The sequence below is a fragment of the Nannobrachium achirus genome, assembly GCF_963921795.1.
Source record: "Nannobrachium achirus genome assembly, chromosome: 17".
Lineage (NCBI taxonomy): Eukaryota > Metazoa > Chordata > Actinopteri > Myctophiformes > Myctophidae > Nannobrachium > Nannobrachium achirus.
Window position 1 is genome coordinate 52297010 of NC_137824.1, and position 22862 is coordinate 52319871.

At 45.6% G+C, this 22862-nt stretch overlaps 1 protein-coding gene across 1 annotated transcript in view; it reads left to right on the top strand.

Annotated features, from left to right (window-relative positions):
- The window catches only part of fat4 (FAT atypical cadherin 4), a gene marked incomplete at its 5' end in the record, with an annotated part of 157505 nt that overhangs the window by 126339 nt on the left and 8304 nt on the right, over positions 1-22862 (top strand). Inside the window, 6 exons of the mRNA XM_080745854.1 lie at positions 1707-6056; positions 11817-11921; positions 12831-13138; positions 17348-17433; positions 19646-19825; positions 21666-21790. Coding sequence (XP_080601980.1) covers positions 1707-6056; positions 11817-11921; positions 12831-13138; positions 17348-17433; positions 19646-19825; positions 21666-21790 — 5154 coding nt within the window. The remainder of the gene's footprint in view (positions 1-1706; positions 6057-11816; positions 11922-12830; positions 13139-17347; positions 17434-19645; positions 19826-21665; positions 21791-22862) is intronic.

Here is a 22862-nt window from a genome sequence, read left to right on the forward strand (position 1 = left end):
GCCAGTGGTCAAAGCACATGTGCAATCTCAGATTGCTTGGTCAACCCAAAGACAGAGATACAGACAAACCCTGGTCTAGACACTTCACCCCTTTGGCATCATGCCGTAAAAAATGAAAACTTTATTGTCTGCATGCAGACATTTTCATTTGTTACGTTAGAACTCAAAACAAAACAGACAATAAACAAAACAATCAGAATACCACCACAACAGAGCTTCTGTTGCCTTTCGGTATTTTGATTGTCCATGTTAATATTCTTACTGTTTTGCATATAAAGAAAGCCAAGGCCCCTTTGATGTTGTTCAAAAACGGCTCACACAGGCCTTGAAAATCAATGAGTGGTGTTAATTAGTTTTAGTTATTATCATTACAATTAAATAGAATAAAGCCTTGAACATTTTTTAATGGATAATAATATTATCCATTTATATTCCACAATAAAATGTATTAATTTTGGTGTGGCATTTAATGCCATACCAAAATAGCATTATAAAGAGTCTTTGAGCGTTTTGCCATTTATCGTCATGTGCTTGTGTTATGAGGCACTAGCCCTTACCCGTTCAAAGATATGAGCTCCGAAATGATGTGCAGTGTGTGGGTTATGGGATGTGCACTGTGCACACAGTATATGAGGGATGGAAAGTAACTTTAACTGGTGCTTGCATGATAATATGTAGGAGCCTCAATGTAAGAAATACCCGTTTTGTTTAATGGCTATAGAGATACTGTGTACCGATCTGCATGATTTTTGGACAACATCTGTAACAGGGCAAGACAAACAACCCCCCTCCCCGCCCACCCGCCTGCCTGCCCACCCGCCTACACACACACACACACACACACACACACACACACACACACACACACACACACACACACACACACACACACACACACACACAGAGCTGGTTAAACATGTTGCCTCATGCTAGATGCTGAATAGACATGCCTCAAGCTAGATGCAGAATAGATATAGATACACCATAAAAAAGCTAATATACAGCATATGATTTGTGAAAGTGACAAACGGGCTTCACAGTTATGTCAGGTGTGTTCATATGCTAATGGTGATGCGATTTCAGATCAATTGCTCCAGCCACTGAGGAGAAACGCTGTGACAGACACTCAGACAGACAGACAGACAGACAGACAGACAGACAGACAGACAGACAGACAGACAGACAGACAGACAGACAGACACTCACTCAGACAGACATTCGGAAAATTATATGTTTGATAATGTAGACTCTCACCCATTTATTGAGATATTTTCTTTCTCCAGTTACAGTATTTGTTTTCCTGTTTTACCAGTACACAGGGCCATATACTGTAGATGCATACTGTATGCATCTTCATATCGTCACTGTCGGGTAGAAACCTCGTATCTCCAAGTTTTAAATTTGAATGTTTTTTCTTAAAGTAAAGCGCTGCTTCATCACACAAGACTGTTGCACAAAACTAGTGAAAATAGCAGATCTACAAGCACACAACGGCGTTGTGTGCTTGTAGATCTGCTATTTTCACTAGTTTAGATCATTTTTAAAATGATAAATACAAAACGAACGGTTTTGGACATACAAGGTTTTCACCCGACAACAACGATATTGATGTATAATATATGGATATTGTTTGCACACCAAACAACAACAATACAAAATAACTTTGCTGTCATTGATTTATTCTTACGATTGTCTTTATGTTTTAGGTTCCTTGGTGTTTGCTGTCACCGTGACCGACGAGGACGCGGGTTCCAACGCCCAGCTGCACTACTCCCTGATGGGACGCAACTCGGACAAGTTCAAGATCGACCCGGTCCGGGGCGCCATCACGGCCAGCGAGAAGCTGATGGGAACCTCGGAGGTCACGCTCACCGTCAGGGTGAAGGACGGCGGCGTCAACCCCAAAACGGACACGACCACCGTGACGGTTCGCTTTGTCACGGGGGGAGACTTCCCCATCATCAAAGTGAGGGATCGCACCTTCACCTTTCCTGAAAGCCAGCCCACGAACACCGTCGTCACCACAGTGACCGGGTCCTCCACGAGGGGCGGGTCGCTGTCCTACTACATCGCCAGCGGCAACCTGGACAACGCCTTTCACGTGGACCAGCTGACAGGCGAGCTGTCCATCAGGCACCCGCTGGATTACGAGCACATTCAGAAGTACGTGCTCTGGGTCGAGGCCAGGGACCAAGGGTTCCCGCCTTACTCCTCTTACGAGAAAGTGGAAATAACCGTGCTGGATGTGAACGACAATCACCCGGTGTTTGACAAGGAGCCGTTCCACGCCGAGATACTGGAGAACCTCTCTCCGCAGCGCGTGCTGATGGTCTCCGCAGTGGACCAGGACAGCGGGCCTAACGGACAGCTGGAGTACGCCATCGTGGACGGAAACAAGGAGAACAGCTTCAGCGTCAATCGGGCCACGGGTGAGATCCGAACCACCAGGCCTCTGGACCGGGAGAAGGTGGCACAGTATGCTCTGAAAGTCAAAGCCACCGATCGGGGCTCCTCGCCCAAAAGCACAGTGGTCAAAGTCCTGATCAGTGTGCTGGATGTAAACGACAACGCCCCCAGGTTTTCCAAAATCTTTAGTGCCACGGTGCCAGAAAACGCTCCCGTGGGCTACACAGTGACCAGAGTCACTACCACGGATGAGGACTCGGGTGCTAATGCTGTCAGCCGATATTCAATCACAGATCCTAGCCTTCCATTCAATATTAATCCAAACACAGGGGACATAACTATCAGCAGGCCTCTCAATAGAGAGGACACCGATCATTACATTGCCAAAGTGTCTGCCCACGATTCCGGCTGGACCGTTAGCACAGACGTCACCATATTCATAACGGACATCAATGACAACACCCCCAGGTTTGGCCGTCCATCCTACTACCTGGATTACCCCGAAATCACTGAGGTGGGCTCTCTGGTCACTCAGGTAGCCGCCACAGACCCGGATGAGGGCTTCAACGGAAAGTTGTTCTATTTCATACGATCCCAGTCGGAGTATTTCAGAATCAACTCAAGTACTGGAGAAATATTTGTGAAGCAGCAGTTGAAGTATCAGAACTCAACAGGTGCTGGGAGCATGAACGTTAATCGCCACAGCTTCATTGTCACCGCCTCTGACCGTGGAAACAAGCCCCTGATGAGTGAGACCACAGTGATTATAAACATTGTGGATAGCAATGACAATCCTCCCAAGTTTGAGTCGCCAAAATATTTCACGCCTGTCACTAAAAGTGTCAAGGTTGGCACAAAACTTATCAGGGTGGTAGCGCATGACGAAAAAGACTTTGGCCTAAATTCTGCGGTCGAGTACATCATCTCAGGAGGGAACAGCTCAAGCAAGTTCAAACTGGATAAACAGAGTGGGTGGGTGATTGTTGCCTCCCCTCTCACCTCCGACATGAATAAGGTTTTCCTCTTTGAGGTCATCGCTCGAGACAAAGGCAACCCTCCGTTGTCGGCGCGAACCCAAGTACGCGTGGCAGTGACAGAAGAGAATCACCACACCCCCGAGTTCTCCCAAAGCCAAATCATGGCCACGGTGCCCGAAAGCCTTGCTGTGGGAACGGCAATAAGGACCCTCTCTGCCAGAGACAAGGATAAGGAAACGAATGGCCTTATCACATACAACATCACCTCAGGCAATGACAAGGGACTGTTTGTGGTCAATAGCAAAACTGGAGTGTTATCCCTTGCTCAGCCACTTGACTTTGAGGATAAACAACGACATGAGATTAGAGTTTCAGCCACAGACGGGGGTTGGATTGCGAAGACCAGCTACGTCACGGTGACAATTCACGTGACGGACGTTAACGACAACCCGCCCGTGTTTGATCCCGATGAGTATTTCCCACTCGTGCAGGAGAACGTTCCCAGTGGCACCACTGTGGTTAAAATGAATGCCACTGACCGTGATTCAGGGGCGAACGCAGTCATGGCCTATGTGATTCAGTCGTCAGACAGCGACCTCTTTGGTATCGATCCAAACACCGGCATCATTACCACACAGGGGTTCTTGGATTACGAGGCAAAGCAGGTTTACCATCTGACAGTGAAGGCCTTCAATGTTCCAGACGAGGAGCGCTGCAGCTTCGCCAATGTCAACATACAGCTGAAGGGAGCCAATGAATATGTGCCTCGCTTTGTCTCCAAACAGTACTACTTTGAAACGTCTGAAGCCGCTCCAAGAGGCACAGTGGTGGGGGAGGTGTTTGCCAGTGACCGGGACCAGGGAGATGACGGAGTGGTTTACTACCTCATTTTTGGGAAGAGTAGAAAGAAGGGCTTCAGCATCAATAGAAGAACAGGACAGATTTATGTCACAGGTACTCTTGACCGTGAGAAAGAGGAAAAGGTTTCTCTGAAGGTGCTGGCCAAGAACGCAGGAAGCATCCGAGGGGCGGATATCGATGAGGTGTTTGTGAACATCACGATACTCGATGCCAACGACCCTCCTGTCTTTACTCAAGAGCTGTATGATGTTCAGATCAGCGAGGGCCTCTCTGCCGGTGGTCTCGTCACCTTTGTGAGTGCCGAAGACTCCGACTCTGTCCCGAGCTGGAGTAGATTCTCATACTCCATCGCTCCCGAGTCTGACAAAAATATTTTCACAATCAACCCCCAAACTGGCCAAGTGTCTGTTGCTGCAGAGCTAGACAGAGAGACTATACCTGTATATAATCTAACTATCCTCGCCGTGGACACTGGCTCACCATCAGCCACCGGTAGCGCTACATTGATCGTGAATCTCGAAGACATCAACGATAACGGTCCAACTTTGACGACTGCCCTCGCTGAGGTAATGGAGAACCAGAGAGCGGGAACTGCGGTCACAACTCTGACGGCGTCTGACCCGGATCTCCCGCCCAACCAGGGTCCGTTCACATACAACCTCCTCAACACTGGCTCCTCTAACAGCTACTTCAGCCTCAGTTCATCCGGAGTGTTGACCACCAGCCGAGAGATAGACCGAGAACAGATCAGTGACTTCTACCTCTCCGTGGTCATCAAGGACTCTGGTGTTCCTCAGATGTCGTCCACGGGAATGGTTCACGTCAAGATCAACGACGAGAACGACAACCCCTCGGAGCCGAGGTCCATGGAGATCTTTGTCCATTACTTTGGGAACACGTTCCCCGGAGGTTCCCTGGGGGTCGTGAAACCCCAAGACCCTGACAGCCAGGACAGGTTCCACTGCTCCCTGATTCCTCCCTCCTCCGGCTTGTTCAGCATCCCAACAGGCACCTGCAACCTCAACTCCAAGGCTCGCTCCACGGACGGAACCTTCGAGCTGACCATCCGCAGCAGCGACGGCGTCCACGGCACGGTCAGCAACACCGCCCGAGTCTTCTTCCTGGGGTACACGAATGCCACGGTGGACAACAGCATCCTCATCCGGCTCCAGTCCCAGAGCGTGCAGAGCTTCCTCACCGACCACTACCTCAGCTTCCTACGCATCGCCAACTCTCAGCTGGCAGGCATGGGAACGGGAGTGCTGCTCTACGGAGCGTTCGAGTCGAACAACCAGACGTTCCTGATGGTGGCAGTGAAGCGGGGCCACGGACAGTATGTCAGCCCCAGTGGCGTGGCGACGTTCTTCCAGAGCATCAAAGACATTCTGCACAGACAGAGCGGCGTGCACATAGACGCGGTGGACCACGATCCCTGCACGCGGAACCCCTGCCAGAACGGAGGTAGCTGCAAAAGGCGCCTCAGTGTCGGGCCGGATATGAAGACCGAAGAAAGTGTCCCTGTGATCCTGGTTTCTAACCATCCCCTGCAGCCTTACGCATGCAGCTGCAGGCCAGGATACACCGGAGCCCTGTGCGAGACGGACATCGACGAGTGCCTGCCCTCACCCTGCCACAACGGCGGGACTTGCCACAATCTGGTGGGGGGGTTCTCGTGCACCTGTCCCGAGGGCTTCACGGGGATGGCCTGCGAGAGGGACATCAACGAGTGCCTGTCCAACCCCTGCAAGAATGGGGCGCTCTGCCAGAACTACCCCGGTGGCTTCAACTGCCTCTGCAAATCAGGATTTTCAGGTACTGTACACCCAATCCCTAAGAGCTATTTACATTTTATGAGCAGACATACAGTAGATGTTAGACTCTAAAGCATATGGACACACACATACTGTACACATACACATGCGCGCGCAGTATGGGGACTGTTATTCATCCAAAGTAAATATTTGCCTCTAAGCATTTTCAAGAGGTGTCGTAACCTGAGCATACCAGCATATAGCTGCCAAACACAGTTTGGTTTTAGGATTACTAGTTGGGGGGTATCAGGTCCGGGTACTAACGTATAATTTGTTTTTCTCTTCAAAATAAAACTCGAAAAAGGCCAAATTCCCATTTTTAACTTTAAAATGTAAAATGAAAAACAGAAAACAGGACCATAGACCGTTTTTCTAAATGTCTGTAAACATTGGAAATCAGGTGGAACCAAGTTGAAAAACGCTCTGTTTTCCTTTAAAGCCATTTGTGTTTTCTTAATTTCCCTTCAAGAACAGAAAACAGAAAACAGAACACTGACCCCCGTGTTCCGTTGTTATATTATCCATCTGCACTCAAAGTCAAGTGCAAAAGACGGCTTGTTCCATAGATCGCTTTGATTCACCGTCATTGTCAATGAAACCAACCAAAAGGACGTGGCGGAGGACCTTCAAAATAAAAGTCAGGCCAGCTGAGCTACCAGTCCAAGCGCCAACGACTTGCTGCGTGTCTCTCTCCCATTTTCTGTCAGTCTACTCTCCTATCAATAAAGCTATAAAAGCCCCCAAATAAAATAAAAATAAAAGTCACATGTTTGAGGATTTTACTGTCAGGAAACTTTGCCAATTAATTGGTTGCCTGTAGCTTCAGATGAAACAAACGTGTTTATGTGATATATTGCTATATATAGACCCTATAGTTATATTATTTTAAGAGCCATATTAATTAATAATTAGGTGGGGAATTGTAGGCTTAACCTATTGCATTATGCCAGTGGTTCTCAACCTGTGGGTCGAGACCCCCTGGGGGGGGGGGGGGGGGGGGGGGGGGTCCCCAAATTATTTCGGGGGGTCCCCAGATGATTAACCTAATTGTTTTTCTCTCTCAACAAACCAACATAAAGTTTAAGTGTGAAGCGGGTTTATAAAATGACAATTTAAGGACTTTCTAATACCTCTAAAATGACAAATTAAACATTGGCCAAACTGTCAAATATTAGAAAATTTGAAATTGTGAATATAGCCGATTTACATGCTCACTGAGCATGTAGATCTGCTATTTTCACAATAGAACTGTGTTATACAAAATGTAATGCTTCAACTCTTAGTGCTCGTCAGGGTGGGGGGGTCCCCAGTGAAAATATGATTATTTTGGGGGTCGCGGCCTGAAGAGGTTGAGAACCACTTAATTATGCAATATAGGCCTACCTTTCCCCTTTTAATTGCTCTCCTTTTTGGGTAGGTAGGTCATATGCAATTTACTCATGACCTACCTACCCAAAGACATCTAGTAAAAGTCAGCAGCAAAGGCTCCCATAACCCACCTTAAAGGTCATATTTGGCATGTTTATGTATAGGCTATATAAGACACCCTAAGGGCGAAAAGCGCCCTCGCCCTAAAGGGTGAGGTCGCACAAAACGGAATTCATTTGCAAGTGTGATTCGAGTTGCGGTTGGTTGTTTAAGTTGGACAAAATGTGGACAAAATATTTTCCAAAATATGGATATGATGTCCATATATCAGGGATCTCCATATATGGGCAGGTCAGCTATAGACATTGAGGCATTTGTAAATGAATTCTGTCTTGGCCATATATGGAGCTTCCATATATGGGCATTGCCAAATATGGGTCAACTGAGGCGTTAAGCTGCCTTATGCACACAAACAAACGCACGCACGCACGCACGCACGCACGCACGCACGCACGCACGCACGCACGCACACACACACACACACACACACACACACACACACACACACACACACTCTCTCTCTCTCTCTCTCACACACACACACACACACACACACACACACACACACACACACACACACACACACACACACACCACCACCACTCACTTCACACTTTTTATTTTATTTATTTTTTAAATAGAGATAAAGATGGTGGATGGATGGATGGATGGGGGACGGACAGACAGACAGACAGACAGACAGACAGACAGACAGACAGACAGACAGACAGACAGACACCACACACTTGGAGAGGTGGGAACCTGGACATCTAGGAACTAGGGACATGTGGGCACTAGGGACCTGTGGGCACTTGGAGATGTGGGCACCTGGACAACCTGGTACTAGGGACATGTGGGCACTTGGAGAGGTGGGCACCTGGACAACCTGGTACTAGGGACATGTGGGCAATTGGAGAGGTGGACACCTGGACAACTGGGTACTAGGGACACGTGGGCACTAGGGACATGTGGGAAGTTGGAGAGGTGGGCACCTGGACAACTGGGTACTAGGGACATTCAAACGTTTCAAATGTTCTGTAGAAGTTAATCATGTTCATTTTGTCACATGATAAATGTTTTGCACTTATACATAGGACTTTTCCCAAACATCATGAAAGCAGAAAAACATTGTGAAGCACTGATCAATGACAAAACTTCGCATTTAACGGTAGAGCTATAGATTTTAAATGTAATTTAAAGGTAGGCCTATAAAGGGCCATTCACACTGAGCAGTAGCCATATAAGTATATAACAATAAAAAATATAGTTTTTAAATCGTTCTAAGCCAAGTGGATATATGGCAGTGTTATCACCAACTATATAAATATATATATATATATATATATATATATATACAATGGTGAAATATAGTTATAGTTATCTTTATAGTTATGTGCCCAGTGGGAAAGGCGCTTAAGCACAATTATAATTGCGACCGTACGGAGCATTTACTATCAAACCCGTCAGAACCTTGACCGTCAGTGGGTAAGTAGATAGGTAACACCTCAATGTCTATATCCGACCTGTTGTGACATCACATCGTTGACTCATTGACCAAGGCAGCTTAACGCCTCGATGTCATAGCTGACCTGTTGTGACATCACATTGTTGACCCATATTTGGCAATGTCCATATATGGACGCTCCATATATGGCCACTTTTCGCCCTTAGGGCGTCTTACTGCCAAAGATGACCTTTAAGGTGGGTTATGGGGGCCTTTGCTGCTGACTTTTACTAGATGTATTTGGGTAGGTAGGTCATAAGTAAATTGAAATTGCATAATGACCTACCAGTACCTACCCAAAAAGGAGAGCAATTAAAAGGGGAGTGGTAAGCCTATATGTATATTGCATAATGCAGTGGTTCTCAGTCAACCTTTTCAGGCCGCGACCCCCAAAATAATCATATTTTCACTGGGGACCCCCCCACCCTGACGAGCACTAAGAGTTGAAGCATTACATTTTGTATAACACAGTTCTATTGTGAAAATAGCAGATCTACATGCTCAGTGAGCATGTAAATCGGCTATATTCACAATTTCAAATTTTCTAATATTTGACAGTTTGGCCAATGTTTAATTTGTCATTTTAGAGGTATTAGAAAGTCCTTAAATTGTCACTTTATAAACCCGCTTTACACTTAAACTTTATGTTGGTTTGTTGAGAGAGAAAAACAATTAGGTTAATCATCTGGGGACCCCCCAAAATAATTTGGGGACCCCCCTGGGGGTCTCGACCCACAGGTTGAGAACCACTGGCATAATGCAATAGGTTAAGCCTACAATTCCCCACCTAATTATTAATTAATATGGCTCTTAAAATAATATAACTATATATATAGCTATATATCACACAAACACGTTTGCTTCATCTGAAGCTACCCTATGGTATGGAAGCTACAGGCAACCAATTAATTGGCAAAGTATCCTGACAGTAAAATCCTCAAACATGTGACTTTTATTTTTATTTTATTTGGGGGCTTTTATAGCTTTATTGATAGGAGAGTAGAAAATGGGAGAGAGACACGCAGCATGTCGTTGGCGCTTGGACTGGTAGCTCAGCTGGCGTGACTTTTATTTTGAAGGTCCTCCGCCACGTCCTTTTGGTTGGTTTCATTGACAATGACGGTGAATCAAAGCGAACTATGGAACAAGCCGTCTTTTGCACTTGACTTTGAGTGCAGATGGATAATATAACAACGGAACACGGGGGTCAGTGTTCTGTTTTCTGTTTTCTGTTCTTGAAGGGAAATTAAGAAAACACAAATGGCTTTAAAGGAAAACAGAGCGTTTTTCAACTTGGTTCCACCTGATTTCCAATGTTTACAGACATTTAGAAAAACGGTCTATGGTCCTGTTTTCTGTTTTTCATTTTACATTTTAAAGTTAAAAATGGGAATTTGGCCTTTTTCGAGTTTTATTTTGAAGAGAAAAACAAATTATACGTTAGTACCCGGACCGTATCAGCTGTGATGCGATCAGCGTGCCCTGTTTACTTTAATAAATGAAAACGATGATACAGATACAGGCAGGGCCTTAACATAGACTCTGCTCCTCCACAGTTCACTAGTATCACGTTTCTTAGTATGCCTCGATACAGGCTGCATGCAATTGTGACCACACACAGCAACCTTTTATTATTTGACTGCATGCAGACGGGTTTCCTTCTCAAGGGTTTACTTATTTGGCCACGTATTGAATCATTTACCAAATGAGCTGTAGTATATATGAATTAGACTTATTGGTATGGAATGCTGGGAGTTAAATCACTCCATGTGATATATGCACTGTAATATTACCCCTAATAAGGCGGGGAGTGCATTATTATTTTCTTAGGTATCACGAGAAGCAGCCATTTGATTCCTGCCTGTTTGGTCAGCCCAATGACGGCAGCATTCGAAAGTCATTTCAGAAATGGAACCCCCTAACAGGCGATTTGCTTCAAGTCCAAGTCATTACTGTCCGCTTTTATTACAACGGTGAAAAATGACCATAAACCTTTGGGGTTTCGTCAAGACAAACGAGGCTCCTGAAGAATTGCACCTATTGACTTACAGTAGTTTTCATGCCCCCAATTTGAACTATGAGCTTCCTGTTTTTCCTGCCCGGGTTTTGGCAACGAAATTTGTCTCCATTAAAGCTACTTGTCTCTAGATTTAGAGCCCACAATACCTAGCACCTACTCAGGAGTTTGTTGCCAGTCTTTTTGCACCATGTGAAACTGTTACAGTTCTGTCTATAACTGTCCATAGTGCCACGGTCCTTATCCTATGTGTCTGTATGTCAGTGTTAACACCTCATAAATCATTTAGATGTTTACTTTACCATGGATGACAGGATTTCACATACACCTACATTTGGGCTGTTTTTTATTTTGTAACTTTTTACATTGCAAATATCTTCATATTCAAAAGCCATTTCACCTGGTATTGAGTAAAAAACAGTAAAAAACATTGTTATTCTTCGAATAATTAAAAACCGAGGCACTGTACATCTTGGACCTCTGCGAGATGTACATCTTGTGGGAAAAAAAGGCTTCTGATAGTATGGTATCATCGCCTCAAATGAAGCTGAAAGCGAGAAACCTATCTCACCTTGTTGCCATATTTCTTTCCACTCAAAAAAATACAACGTTAAGGCTCAATCCTGGATTAAACGATGTGTTGAGATGCATAATGTACAGTGTGTTTTTTCTGAGCCTGAGGTGATGAAAGTCCTTCGTGTCTAGAGCTGTGGGGAAATTCCCCTCAGAGCATGACCCGTGCTCCTCATGGTGTTTTTCCTATGTCGCCTGCCACCTCATCTGTTTTAATGTGTGTTGTTTTGTGAACCCAGGCAAAACGTGTGATTCCATCATCAATCACTGTGAGTGTAACCCATGTTTTAATGGCGGGTCCTGTCAGAATCGGGTGGATGGATATTATTGTCACTGTCCATTTGGTGAGTAATAGTCAGAAATTAAGGCTTTTTTTTTTTTGACGAGCACATCTGAAAACTATACAGTAGATGGGTGTTGGTTGGATGTTTTCCATAGTCAAACAATGTTCATTGATGTTGTCATTTTGTGTCATCCACTGTGTAAACCTGTAATTTCACTTTGGTTGATTGTCACATTTGTATGTGGTTTCATGAGGAACGTGAAATATCTTTTATCAATTTGACAACTTGTCCTCAAAACTTGACTTCACATGACACCAGCTATAGTTAAGGCTCCTTCATGACAACTGTAAGAATGTTAATAATAGTGTTTACGGACATTGGTGGAAAAAGTACTCACATATTTTACTTAAGCAAATGTCCGTTACAAGTAAATGTCCAGAATTCAGAATGTACTTGAGTAAAAGTATGAAAGTGTTGTTACCAAAATGTACTTCAAGTACCAAAAGTACAAAACTTTACCTAGGCTGTTTGAAAATAGCGGATCTACAAGCTCACAACGCGTCTCGATGCGATGCGTTGTGAGCTTGTAGATCCGCTATTTTCAAACAGCCTAGGTATAAAATAGGGCTAAAGTGGTTAGTGTATGTTTTTTAATATTATCATTTATATCTAGAAAGTAACTAGCAACTAACATTTTCAAATAAATGTAGTGGAGTAAAAGTACAATATTTGGATTTGAGATGTAGTGGAGTAGAAGTAAAAGTACTGAAAACTGGAAATACTCAAGTAAAGTACAAATACCTCAGAACTGTACTTAAGTGCAGTACTTAAGTAAACGTACTTAGTTACTTTACACCACTGTTTACGAAAGATGCTTCCACTATGCTGCTGTGTGTGGCAAGTCATTCACAGGCGTCCTCCTGTCCTCCTCCACGTCTCATTCTCATATAATTGGTTCCTCCTTCTCAGGGGTGTTCGGCAAGCACTGCGAGCTCAACAGCTACGGCTTCGAGGAGCTCTCCTACATGGAGTTCCCCTCGCTGGATCCCAACAACAACTACATCTACATCAAGTTTGCCACGCTCCAGAGCAACGCGCTGCTCATGTACAACCACGACAACCAGACCGGAGACAAGGCCGAGTTCCTGGCCTTGGAGATCTTCGAGGGGCGGATGCGCTTCTCCTTTAACCTGGGCAGCGGGACCTATAAACTCATGACCATGATAAAGGTCTCTGACGGACAGTTCCACACGGTCATCGCCAGGAGGGCCGGAATGGTAAGAGTCGTACCGTGTTTTTGAGTTGTTGTTTTGACGGTTCCAAACGTCTCAGTTGGAAAGTGGTTGGTTTAATTGTTTTAATTTGCGAACGCCTGGGTGGGAATACTATATTTCATGGAAGGGGCTTACAGTGCAACACAATTTGAACGCCTCCTCCACATGGAGCAGGCCTGTATGGCGGAGCCGAGCTTCCAATAGCTGCTCGTTTTTTATAGCCGGGTTAGAGCGTTGTCCAAATTTCGGCCTTGTATTCTTTTTTGCACCATCAGATCATAATTAAACTTTCAAAACCGCGGGTGGCTCTGTTTGAGGTTTCCATGGTTTGTAATTATATTTTACTGCTTGTTGTGATTTATAGTATCAGGGTCCAAAACAGCTCTCTGAAAGCTGAGTCTGTCTCTGAATAAGAGGCTTCTCTGTGCCAGCTCTGCCGTGGCGAGGAGGGAGAGAGAGAGAGAGAGAGAGAGAGAGAGAGAGAGAGAGAGAAGAGAGAGAGAGAGAGAGAGAGAGAGAGAGAGAGAGAGAGAGAGAGAGATAGAGAAAGAAGAGTGAAAGAGAAAGGATGTGAGAAAGAGAAGCAGAGAGAAAGAGAAGGATGGAGTAAGAGAGAGAGAGAGAGAGGGGGAGTTTGCACAGAGAGCGAAAAATGGGACCAGGCCCCTGTCAAACCTTCTAGAATGAAATCTCCTTCTGGACTTCAAATCTGTCATTTCCCACTGTGCGCTGGAGGTTCCATAGGAAACTGGTAAAATCATTAAATTGTCAGTTTGGAGATAGTGCAGAGTGATTGGTTGGAAAGGAATACAGCACGCGTTGATGACTGTGATGCTGCCCCTGTACTGCCCTTCAAATAGTACAGGTATGCGAATTTGGAGGAATACTAGGGACATTGACCATGCTGAAGAAGTGAAGGATGGGGATAGTATTTCTTGCAGGTCTTTCAGTCCGAGTGTATCAAAAAAGCAACTGGATTAAGCACCATTGGTCCGACCAGTTTAACACTCACCAGGTTAGCATTCAACAGCGTCGGCAGGTTAGCATTTCACCTGGTTAGCATTCACCAGCGTTCGTTTTACTGAGGTTAGGTGGGTTAGGGTTAAGATTAGGTTTAGGTGTATCTCCGTCCCCCCGACTTTCGGCACCTCTGCACAGCCAATCACAAGCTTCCGCTGCCTTAACCCAGTTGCTTTTTCGATACACTCGGACTGAAAGACCTACAAAATACACTCTCCTGTGAAGAATGACAGAGACTTGAATATGTGCATGCGTGTGTGTGTGTGTGTGTGTGGGGGGGGGGGGGGGGGGGTTCCCCATAGAGTCTATTCCTTCATAATGCGGTGTAAAGTGACATTCTTTCTACGACAGCCTTAGAAATCAGAAATTGTTCGCTGTCAAAACCCGGGCCCAGGTCTGAGCCAACGGCTACTGATGACTCCAGCCCTAAAAGACAAGAGATCCAACCGAAGCAGTCTGAATTCATTTTCCTTCAGTCAAAGGAAACGGTGATGGAAGCTGAAAATCATCAAGGATATGATACAAGCTCTTAACCAACGCTCAATCCCAAAGCCAACTAATCACCATGTCCTTGATTAGCTGATTACCTCTTCAAAACACTAATGTGTAGCAGCAGCCCATGGCTCCATGCATGCTGCCCAAAGTCACGAGACGAGACGCCACAACAGAAGTACTTACTATTTCCTTCTACAACGGATTTCTTCACCAGAAATAGACATATCTATAAGCTCACAACATGTCACGTCGCGACACAATTGTGAGCTTGTAGATCGGCTATTTTCTGCCGAATGTTTCCCACCGAATATGGGGCATTTGGGTTCAAATGGTTAATTTAGTACAACTTTAACCAAATGGATCCGTACGGGTCTGTAAGTCTTGAGAGTATTCAAATGGAACCATGTGGACCCTTACTGGTCCATTTGGTTCCATTATTATTACACTCTCAGAGTTAAATGAACCCAGAGGATTTTGCAGTCCGGCTGAAGGACTCTCCCTTTCAGTTTAGTCATGGGAGAAGAATGCTCCACGGTGGCGCTTTTCCTCGCGTTTCAAAGTGTTTACGCAATCCCGTCGACGTTAGCCAAACAAAAACATGCTCCTGGTCTTCATGTGTCACATTCGGTATTAATTCCGTCTGCCGTTTCTTGGGGGGATTAAAGGCCCTCCTCTCCCGCCCCCATTGGTGTGAGACAGTTGACAGCGTGTGTACTCCATGGCACGGCAGAGCGGCCTTTGATCAGCGAGACAAAAGGCATTAATAAAAATGCCCATGTGTTTTCTGACTTCTCCGTATAGCTCTCCAGTTCAGCCATCGCCACGGAGGCGAATCAGACAAATGAGTCTTGTTTCCCTTGTTGTTTTTCACCCCGTAAGCCATCAGTCTGCACGCTGGCAATGAGGCGATGTGTGTTTATGCGTGCGCACGTGTGTGTGTGTTACTGTACTGTGACATGTTCATGTACTCTCTGTGTTGTGTGTGTGTGTGTGTGTGTGTGTCTGTGTGTGTGTGTGTGTGTGTGTGTGTGTGTGTGTGTGTGTGTGTGTGTGTGTGTGTGTGTGTGCGTGCGTGCGCGCGTGCGTGCGTGCGTGCGCGTGCGTGCGTGTGCGTGTGTGTGTGCGTGCACGAGCGCACGCGCGCGTGTGTGTGTGTTAAAGCTCATTAAAATTCACACACCCTGGCATTTGTACATTAGTGCAGTGGTTCTCAACTTTTTCAGGCCGCGAACCCCCAAAAAAATCATATTTTAACTGGGGAGCCCCCACTAAGAGTTGAGGCATGCATTACATTTTCTTTTTCATTCAAGTTTCTATTGTGAAAGTGTTGTGAGCATGTAGATCGGCTATTTTCATAATATCTGCCTCTCTAATATTTGACAATTTGGCCAATGTTTAATTTGTCATTTTAGATGTATTAAAAAGTCCCTAAACTAAATGTGCAAATTCCCTCTATACACTTAAACCATATGTTGGTTTGTTTACTGTTGAGTGAGAAAACAATGTTGCACATTAAGTTAATCATCTGGGGACCCCCAAAAATAATTTGGGGACCCCCCCTGGGGTGGTGTGTGTGTGCATACCTTTAATGTGAATGCGGTGTACTGTTGTACATCCTTTCTGGAACTCTGGTGCTTCTTCGTGTGGCCGCTTTAGTGGATGTGCAAGTGTTTGCATGAGCATGTACATACAGTATGTGCATACCATATGTTGACTTAAGTGTGCGTGTGTGTGTGTGTGTGTCTGTGGAGGCGTTTGTGTGTGTGTGTGTGTGTGTGTGTGTGTGTGTGTGTGTGTGTGTGTGTGTGTGTGTGTGTGTGTGTGTGTGCGTGTGTGTGTGTGTGTGTGCGCGTGTGTGTGTGTGCGCGTGTGTACAGTACCGGTATGTGTGTGTGTGGTTATTCTCTCCAGGATGATTTGTGTTGGAGGTCCAGGGAGCCGGTGTGGTTGGTCCGTGTTTACTTTAGGTTCACTGGAGGTGGAGCACAGTGCCCTGGGTTTTCAACACTTTCACACGCATTATACCTTCACCACTTCTCTCTCTCTCTCTCTCCCTCCCTCCCTCTCTCCCCCTCTCTCTCCCCTCTTCAGCGAAGGCTCAGTTATAAAAGAGAGAATGACCCACATCTGGACTACTGCTTAGTACCATTAAGGCGGAGTAGGAAATGTCTGCGACAATATACAGCCCTTTTTTTTTATGCAAGGCTTCCTCTGCCCCAATGTGATTACACGACGAAAAGGAAAAACGTGCCAGTGCTTTTACTGTACATTTTATCTAGATTGATCATTGACGTGTGGATGGACGAATGGATGTGGACTGAAACAATACTGTTGATTGGAATTGTTTTTGTTTTATTTGGACAATTTACGTCCTATAAAGTCCTTTAAAATGATGCCACAAAGGGAGTCTGGTCCCTGGAGCCACTGGGTCACTCAACCCGCCGTCTGGCTGGATGCGGGTCGGTGTAGGTTCTTGTGAGCTCCTGCGTTGTGCAGACATGGGAATACCCCGTGTCCCTTCATAACGTGCACGTCTGCCTACATCTGTATTTTCTGTGTGGCCCCCCAACCTAAAGAGAATAACATATGGTTCCCTGTCTGTGCATTGTGTGTGTGTGTGTGTGTGTGTGTGTGTGTGTGTGTGTGTGTGTGTGTGTGTGTGTGTGTGTGTGTGTGTGCGTGTGCGTGTGCACGCAGGCTGCATCCCTGACTGTGGATCTGTGCGGTGATGACCAGGAACCAGGTTACTGTGCTGTGAGCAATGTGGCAGTGCACACTGACTGGTAAGACAAGCACGCACACGCACGCACACACACACGCGCACATGCACGCGCTTGCACCCACATGTCAACGCATGAGCAAATACAGACGCACAAAACCCAGCTGTTTTTCTCACCCCACTGTATACATGTTCACATGATGATGACAGGCAGGTTCCTAGCAAATCCCCATAACAGATTAATAAGGGCTACATATACATCCATACACTGCAAAGAGTTTTAATTTAACTCTTAGTGTACCAATGGAACCAAATGGACCCTTGCGGGTCCATTTGGTTCCATTGGTAAACTAAGAGTTAAATTAAAATCAAACCTCGGTTCGAAGTGGAGTGGTGAATCTGAGCGTGCGTGCGTGCGTGCGTGCGTGCGTGCGTGTGTGTGTTTGTGCCTGCACAACAGCGCCCCTCCTTTAACTTGTGTGGCCACTCAAGGTATTGCCAGGCTACAGACATACCCAGCCAGCCAGCCAGCCAGCCACATAGCCAGCCACAGACATACCTGTCTATTGGGAGTGCTTTCACCACTCCAAAAACATTGTGAGGATAATGGCAACGCGACACGGCTTCATAAAGAAATGCAGATCTTTGAAAAATGCAAAGAAAGAAAGAGTGATTTATCTTGCTATTTACATTTTTAGTTTTGTTTGTTTTTGGGGGTGACCTTTTGAGAAAATATAATTTGCTTAATCACTCACTCACTCATCCCATGGCCTAGGGGGCGTAGGGGTGTCATGGTGGATGCTTGGGCATCCATCAAAAATTGCTTAGTATTCTTTCATAAATAAATAAAGTTATTTTGACCAACCTGCATGGTAGAGTATGAGCTATATTCCTAAACTACTTTGCCTTTTTTTTACTAGTTTGAAAAACCTTTTAAAATACTTCGAATAGCCGATCTACATAGGAAAGTTGTGAGCTTGTAGATCAGCTATTTGAAATATTTAAAAATGTTTTTCAAAATCGTAAAAAAATGGCAAAAGAGTTCAGGGATAACACATCTGCAGTGGGTGGAGGTGATCTCTTCTGTAGAGAAATTGTGTATTGTGTTCGAGTAGTTCCTCTACTGCAAGGGTGGGCAACTTTGATGATGGCGAGGGCCACTATATTTTCACCTTCACTCCAGAGGGCCACATTACATATTGCCACGTCCTACTTTGTCATTCTAGTATCTCATACAAAAGAAGCAAAACAAGCTCAAAACGCATCACGCTGCGATGCGTTTTGAGCTTGTAGATCGGCTATTTTTGCTTCTTTTGAATTGGAATCCTGAATAATTTTTTGTTGTTTTTGAATTGGAATCCTGAAATGTAACATGTTTATCTACCGTTCAAATACATTTAGTTATATACTCATGTTAACTTTATGAACCTAAATACAAATACATTGGACATAAAAAAATACATTTTAATACTACTATACTAGTCATTAAGCTACTAATATTGACATGTTTAGAATTGTAACAGCTGAAATCAGTAATATATACAGTATTCCGGTATTAACCTGCGGGCCGCATCAAGTGAAGGTTCAATACAAGAGGTATTGAATGAAGCTCAAAACTTCCCTGACCAAACAGGCTTACCGGCCTACCTCCCTGACAGAGACTTTGTCTCCCACCTTGGAGACCTGGGTTGGAATCCTAGCTAGGAAGGGTGTAGCTTACAGATTAAATGCCTGCATGCTTATTATTCTGTCATTACCTCACACAAATGATTATGAATATGTTGCAAATGTTGTAAAATCTTTTGTCAGATATACAGAAAGCCTTGACCCTGTGACGGATGTGACCTTTGTGTGTGTGTGTGTGTGTGTGCGTGCGTGTGTGTGTGTGTGTGTGTGTGTGTGTGTGTGTGTGTGTGTGTGTGTGTGTGTGTGTGTGTGTGTGTGTGTGTGTGTGTGTGTGTGTGTGTGTGTGCGTGCGTGCGTGCGTGCGTGCGTGCGTGCGTGCGTGCGTGCGTGCGTGCATGCGTGCGCGCACATGTATTTGCGCTGATTGATGATCGATCTGACAGATGAGACAGCCCCTGGGAGAAGCTTGAAGGTTTATTTTCTGAGTTTCAGAACCATGTTGTTGTAAAAGGCACTGACCCCAGTCTCTCTCTACCTCTCTCTACCTCTCTCTACCCCTCTGTCTGTCTGTCTCTCTCTCTCTCTCTCTCTCTCTCTCTCTCTCTCTCTCTGTGCATGTGTGTGTGTGTGCGCGCGCAGCGCGCGTGCAGGATCCTAGACGTGCAGCCTAACCGTCTGTCAGTGGGAGGTGTGCGCTCCATAGAGCCGGTCGTTCACCGGCGAGGGCAGGTCGCCACCCACGACTTTGTGGGCTGCATCATGGAGTTCGCCGTCAATGGGCGCCCGCTGGAGCCCAGTCAGGCGCTGGCATCGCGTGGCATCCTTGACAGGTCTGCACCCCCTCATCCTGCTTTGTCCTTTTCTTCATCCCTCTATCTCTGTCTCGCTTCGTCCCATGATCCGTCCGTCTTAACCCGGCGCTCTTGACTGGCGGCCCGCGGGGGGCCTCTGTTCAACACGCCAACCCTCACCCAGATACACACACACACACACACACACACACACATACACACACACACACACACACACACACACACACACACACACACACACACACACACACACACACACACACACACACACACATGCAGACAGGGGTGTCACAGGGGGGGAGTGGGACTGAGTTAATAGGGCCCAAGGTGGAGGGGCCTTAATTAATTTATACTTTAGATATTTACAAATAGCAGATCTACAAGCTCACAGCGCGGCACCGAGTGCTGCGCTGCAAGCTTGGAGATCTGCTATTTTGAAAAGTTGTGAAAATTTGAACATTTGTAACTCAAATTTTGCTTCTGGGGAGGTCCCCTGGAACTAAAGATTTTGAGATGGGGGTCCGTTGCCAAATACAAGTAATTTTTGGGGTCCTTCACAGGAAAAGGTTTGAGCACCACTGACATAGAAACATAGGTTTTTCAAAAAACCTTTGATTTGAAATCAAAGACTTTTCACGATTTTTCAAAAATAGCAGATCTACAAGCTTGCAGCGCAACACTCGGTGCCGCACTGTGAGCTTGTAGATCTGCTATTTTTCAATAGTTAAAGTACCCAGGTCCCAGAATTTGGTGCAACACCCCTGCCCCCCCACCTCTCTTTACTTCATCCCCTCATCATTCCCATCTCTTCCCTTCTATTCCATCATCTGTCCATCTTCCCCAACCTCCCTGGACATCACCCCGTGGGACTCCTCTGTTCGGAGCCTCTTCTCCAAATTTTGCCAAGAAAGCATTTTCTTCTTTTATACATATATATGAATAACACATTTCTTAGAGGGCTAAAGGGGTTGCTTGGGGTGGGGAGGGGGGGGGGGGGGGTGGCTATTGCAAAACGCTGGAATGCCGGACAATTTTTCCCTCTCTTGTCTTTTCTCTCTCTCGCTCATGAATAGTGGCTTGGACAGATCTTTTAATATGCTAATTACCCAGGGTCTTTTTATGGTTTTTTTTGTGTGTTTTTTTTTCTTGTTTTGCTGCATGTGGTGTTAGTGGTGGTAGTTGTGGCGGTGTAGGGGGGATCCCTCATCTCATCATCCACAGCAGGCACGTGCACACATAGACATCAAAGGGGGCTTGAGCCCCTGCCCTTTTAACCTGTCTGTAAAAAGTGCCCTCTCCAGACCATGAATAAGTACAGAAAATAGCCGACCTCCGTTGTGAGCCTGGAGGTCTGCTATTTTCAATATTTTCACCTAAGGGGACTGCCCCATAGGTCGAACTCCCGTTGGGGTCGAACAGCATCGGCAGGTTAGATAATCACCCGCAAGCGTCGGCAGGTTAGATTATCACCCGCGTCACGGTTACTGAGGTTAGGTTTAGGGTTAGGGTTAGAGTTAGGCATAGTTGTACTGAGGTTAGGATTAGGGTTTGGGTTAGAGTTTTGTGGTCGATCCAAAGGGTGTTCGACCTAATGACATGTTACCTTCACCTAAAAGGCCCTTTTAGATATTTCAGCCCCTGCCTCTCCCACATTCTCTGCACGTCCCTGCATGATCCACGGCCTAGAGTTCCTTTTTTTTTTGGAGGAACCCCGCCGCCCCCACCCTATTCCTTCCATCGCCCAACCGGTATGGGCCTCTCTTGCGCGTCTGTGTGTCTGTCTGTGTTGTGCTGTGCTGTGCTGTGCTGTGTGTGTCTGTCTGTCTGACTGTCATTCCTTCTGTCTCCCTGTCCGCAGATGCCCCAGACTGGAAGGAGCCTGCACTGCCAACCCGTGTCGACACGGAGGCACCTGCTTGGACCACTGGTCTTGGCAGCAGTGCCAGTGCGTGGACGGCTTCACTGGCCGCTTCTGTGAGAAATGTGAGTATAATGCCAGTGCATTGCATTGAGAAGCCCCACATTTTGAAACAAGCTTTTTTTCCCCCCTTCTTTTTTGTGTGCAGACATTACACTTCGGCATGCATATCTCATTTAGGCCTAGAATTATTGAATGCTTTAACCAGTGAAAAATAGCAGATATACAAGCTCACAGAGCCGCGCTGCGAGCTTGTAGATCTGCTATTTTTTAGAAAAAGTCGTGAAAATGTGTGCAAATCTTTGAATATATGTATTTTCAAAGCGAACCTTTGTAACTCAAATTTTGCTTCTGGGTGGTCCCTGGAACTAGATATTTTGAGATGGGGTCTGTGGCCAAATAAATATCATTTTGGGGGTCCTTCAAATGAAAAGGTTTGAGAACCACTGACATAGTAGTCTCTCAAGAACAGACTAATGAGCTCCAGTTAAGTGAAAAGGACCTTTTCTTTGACGATGGCTAGCCAGATTGCTGACATACTGTAGAAACATAGGTTTTTCAAAAAAATCTTAAAAGGATTCAAAAGACACTTCAAAATACTAATTTTCACGATTTTTCAAAAATAGCAGATCTACAAGCTCGCAGCGCGGCACTCGGTGCCGCGCTGTGAGCTTGTATATCTGCTATTTTTCAATAGTTAAAGCATAAAATAATGATACACAATATAGTGTACCCGTTCTGAATGGCATATTCCATCGTTACTATTTATGGGCCCCAGCTTATGATTCATGGAACGGCACCATGGTACTGTACCTAAAATAGGCCGCAGCATGACCGCACCTCAGGGTTTCATTTCAGATTTGTCATTGTACTGTATGTAATTATGTAATCACTTAGAGTTTATGTTGTATGACTAAAACAGACCATAAAAAAACCCTTTATGATATGGAAGCAGCATGCCAGTTGAAAGCAGTAGCTTGCTGTACAAACAACCATACTGTATGTTATAAGGTCTGTAATATTCTGGTGCCAACACTGGTTGCCACTGCTAGCCTATAGCATTATGAAAGGAGGGTTAGGGGTTAGGGTTGTGTCAGGGGCGGCCTTAAGAATTGGGAGGCCCGTTTCAAGATCTAA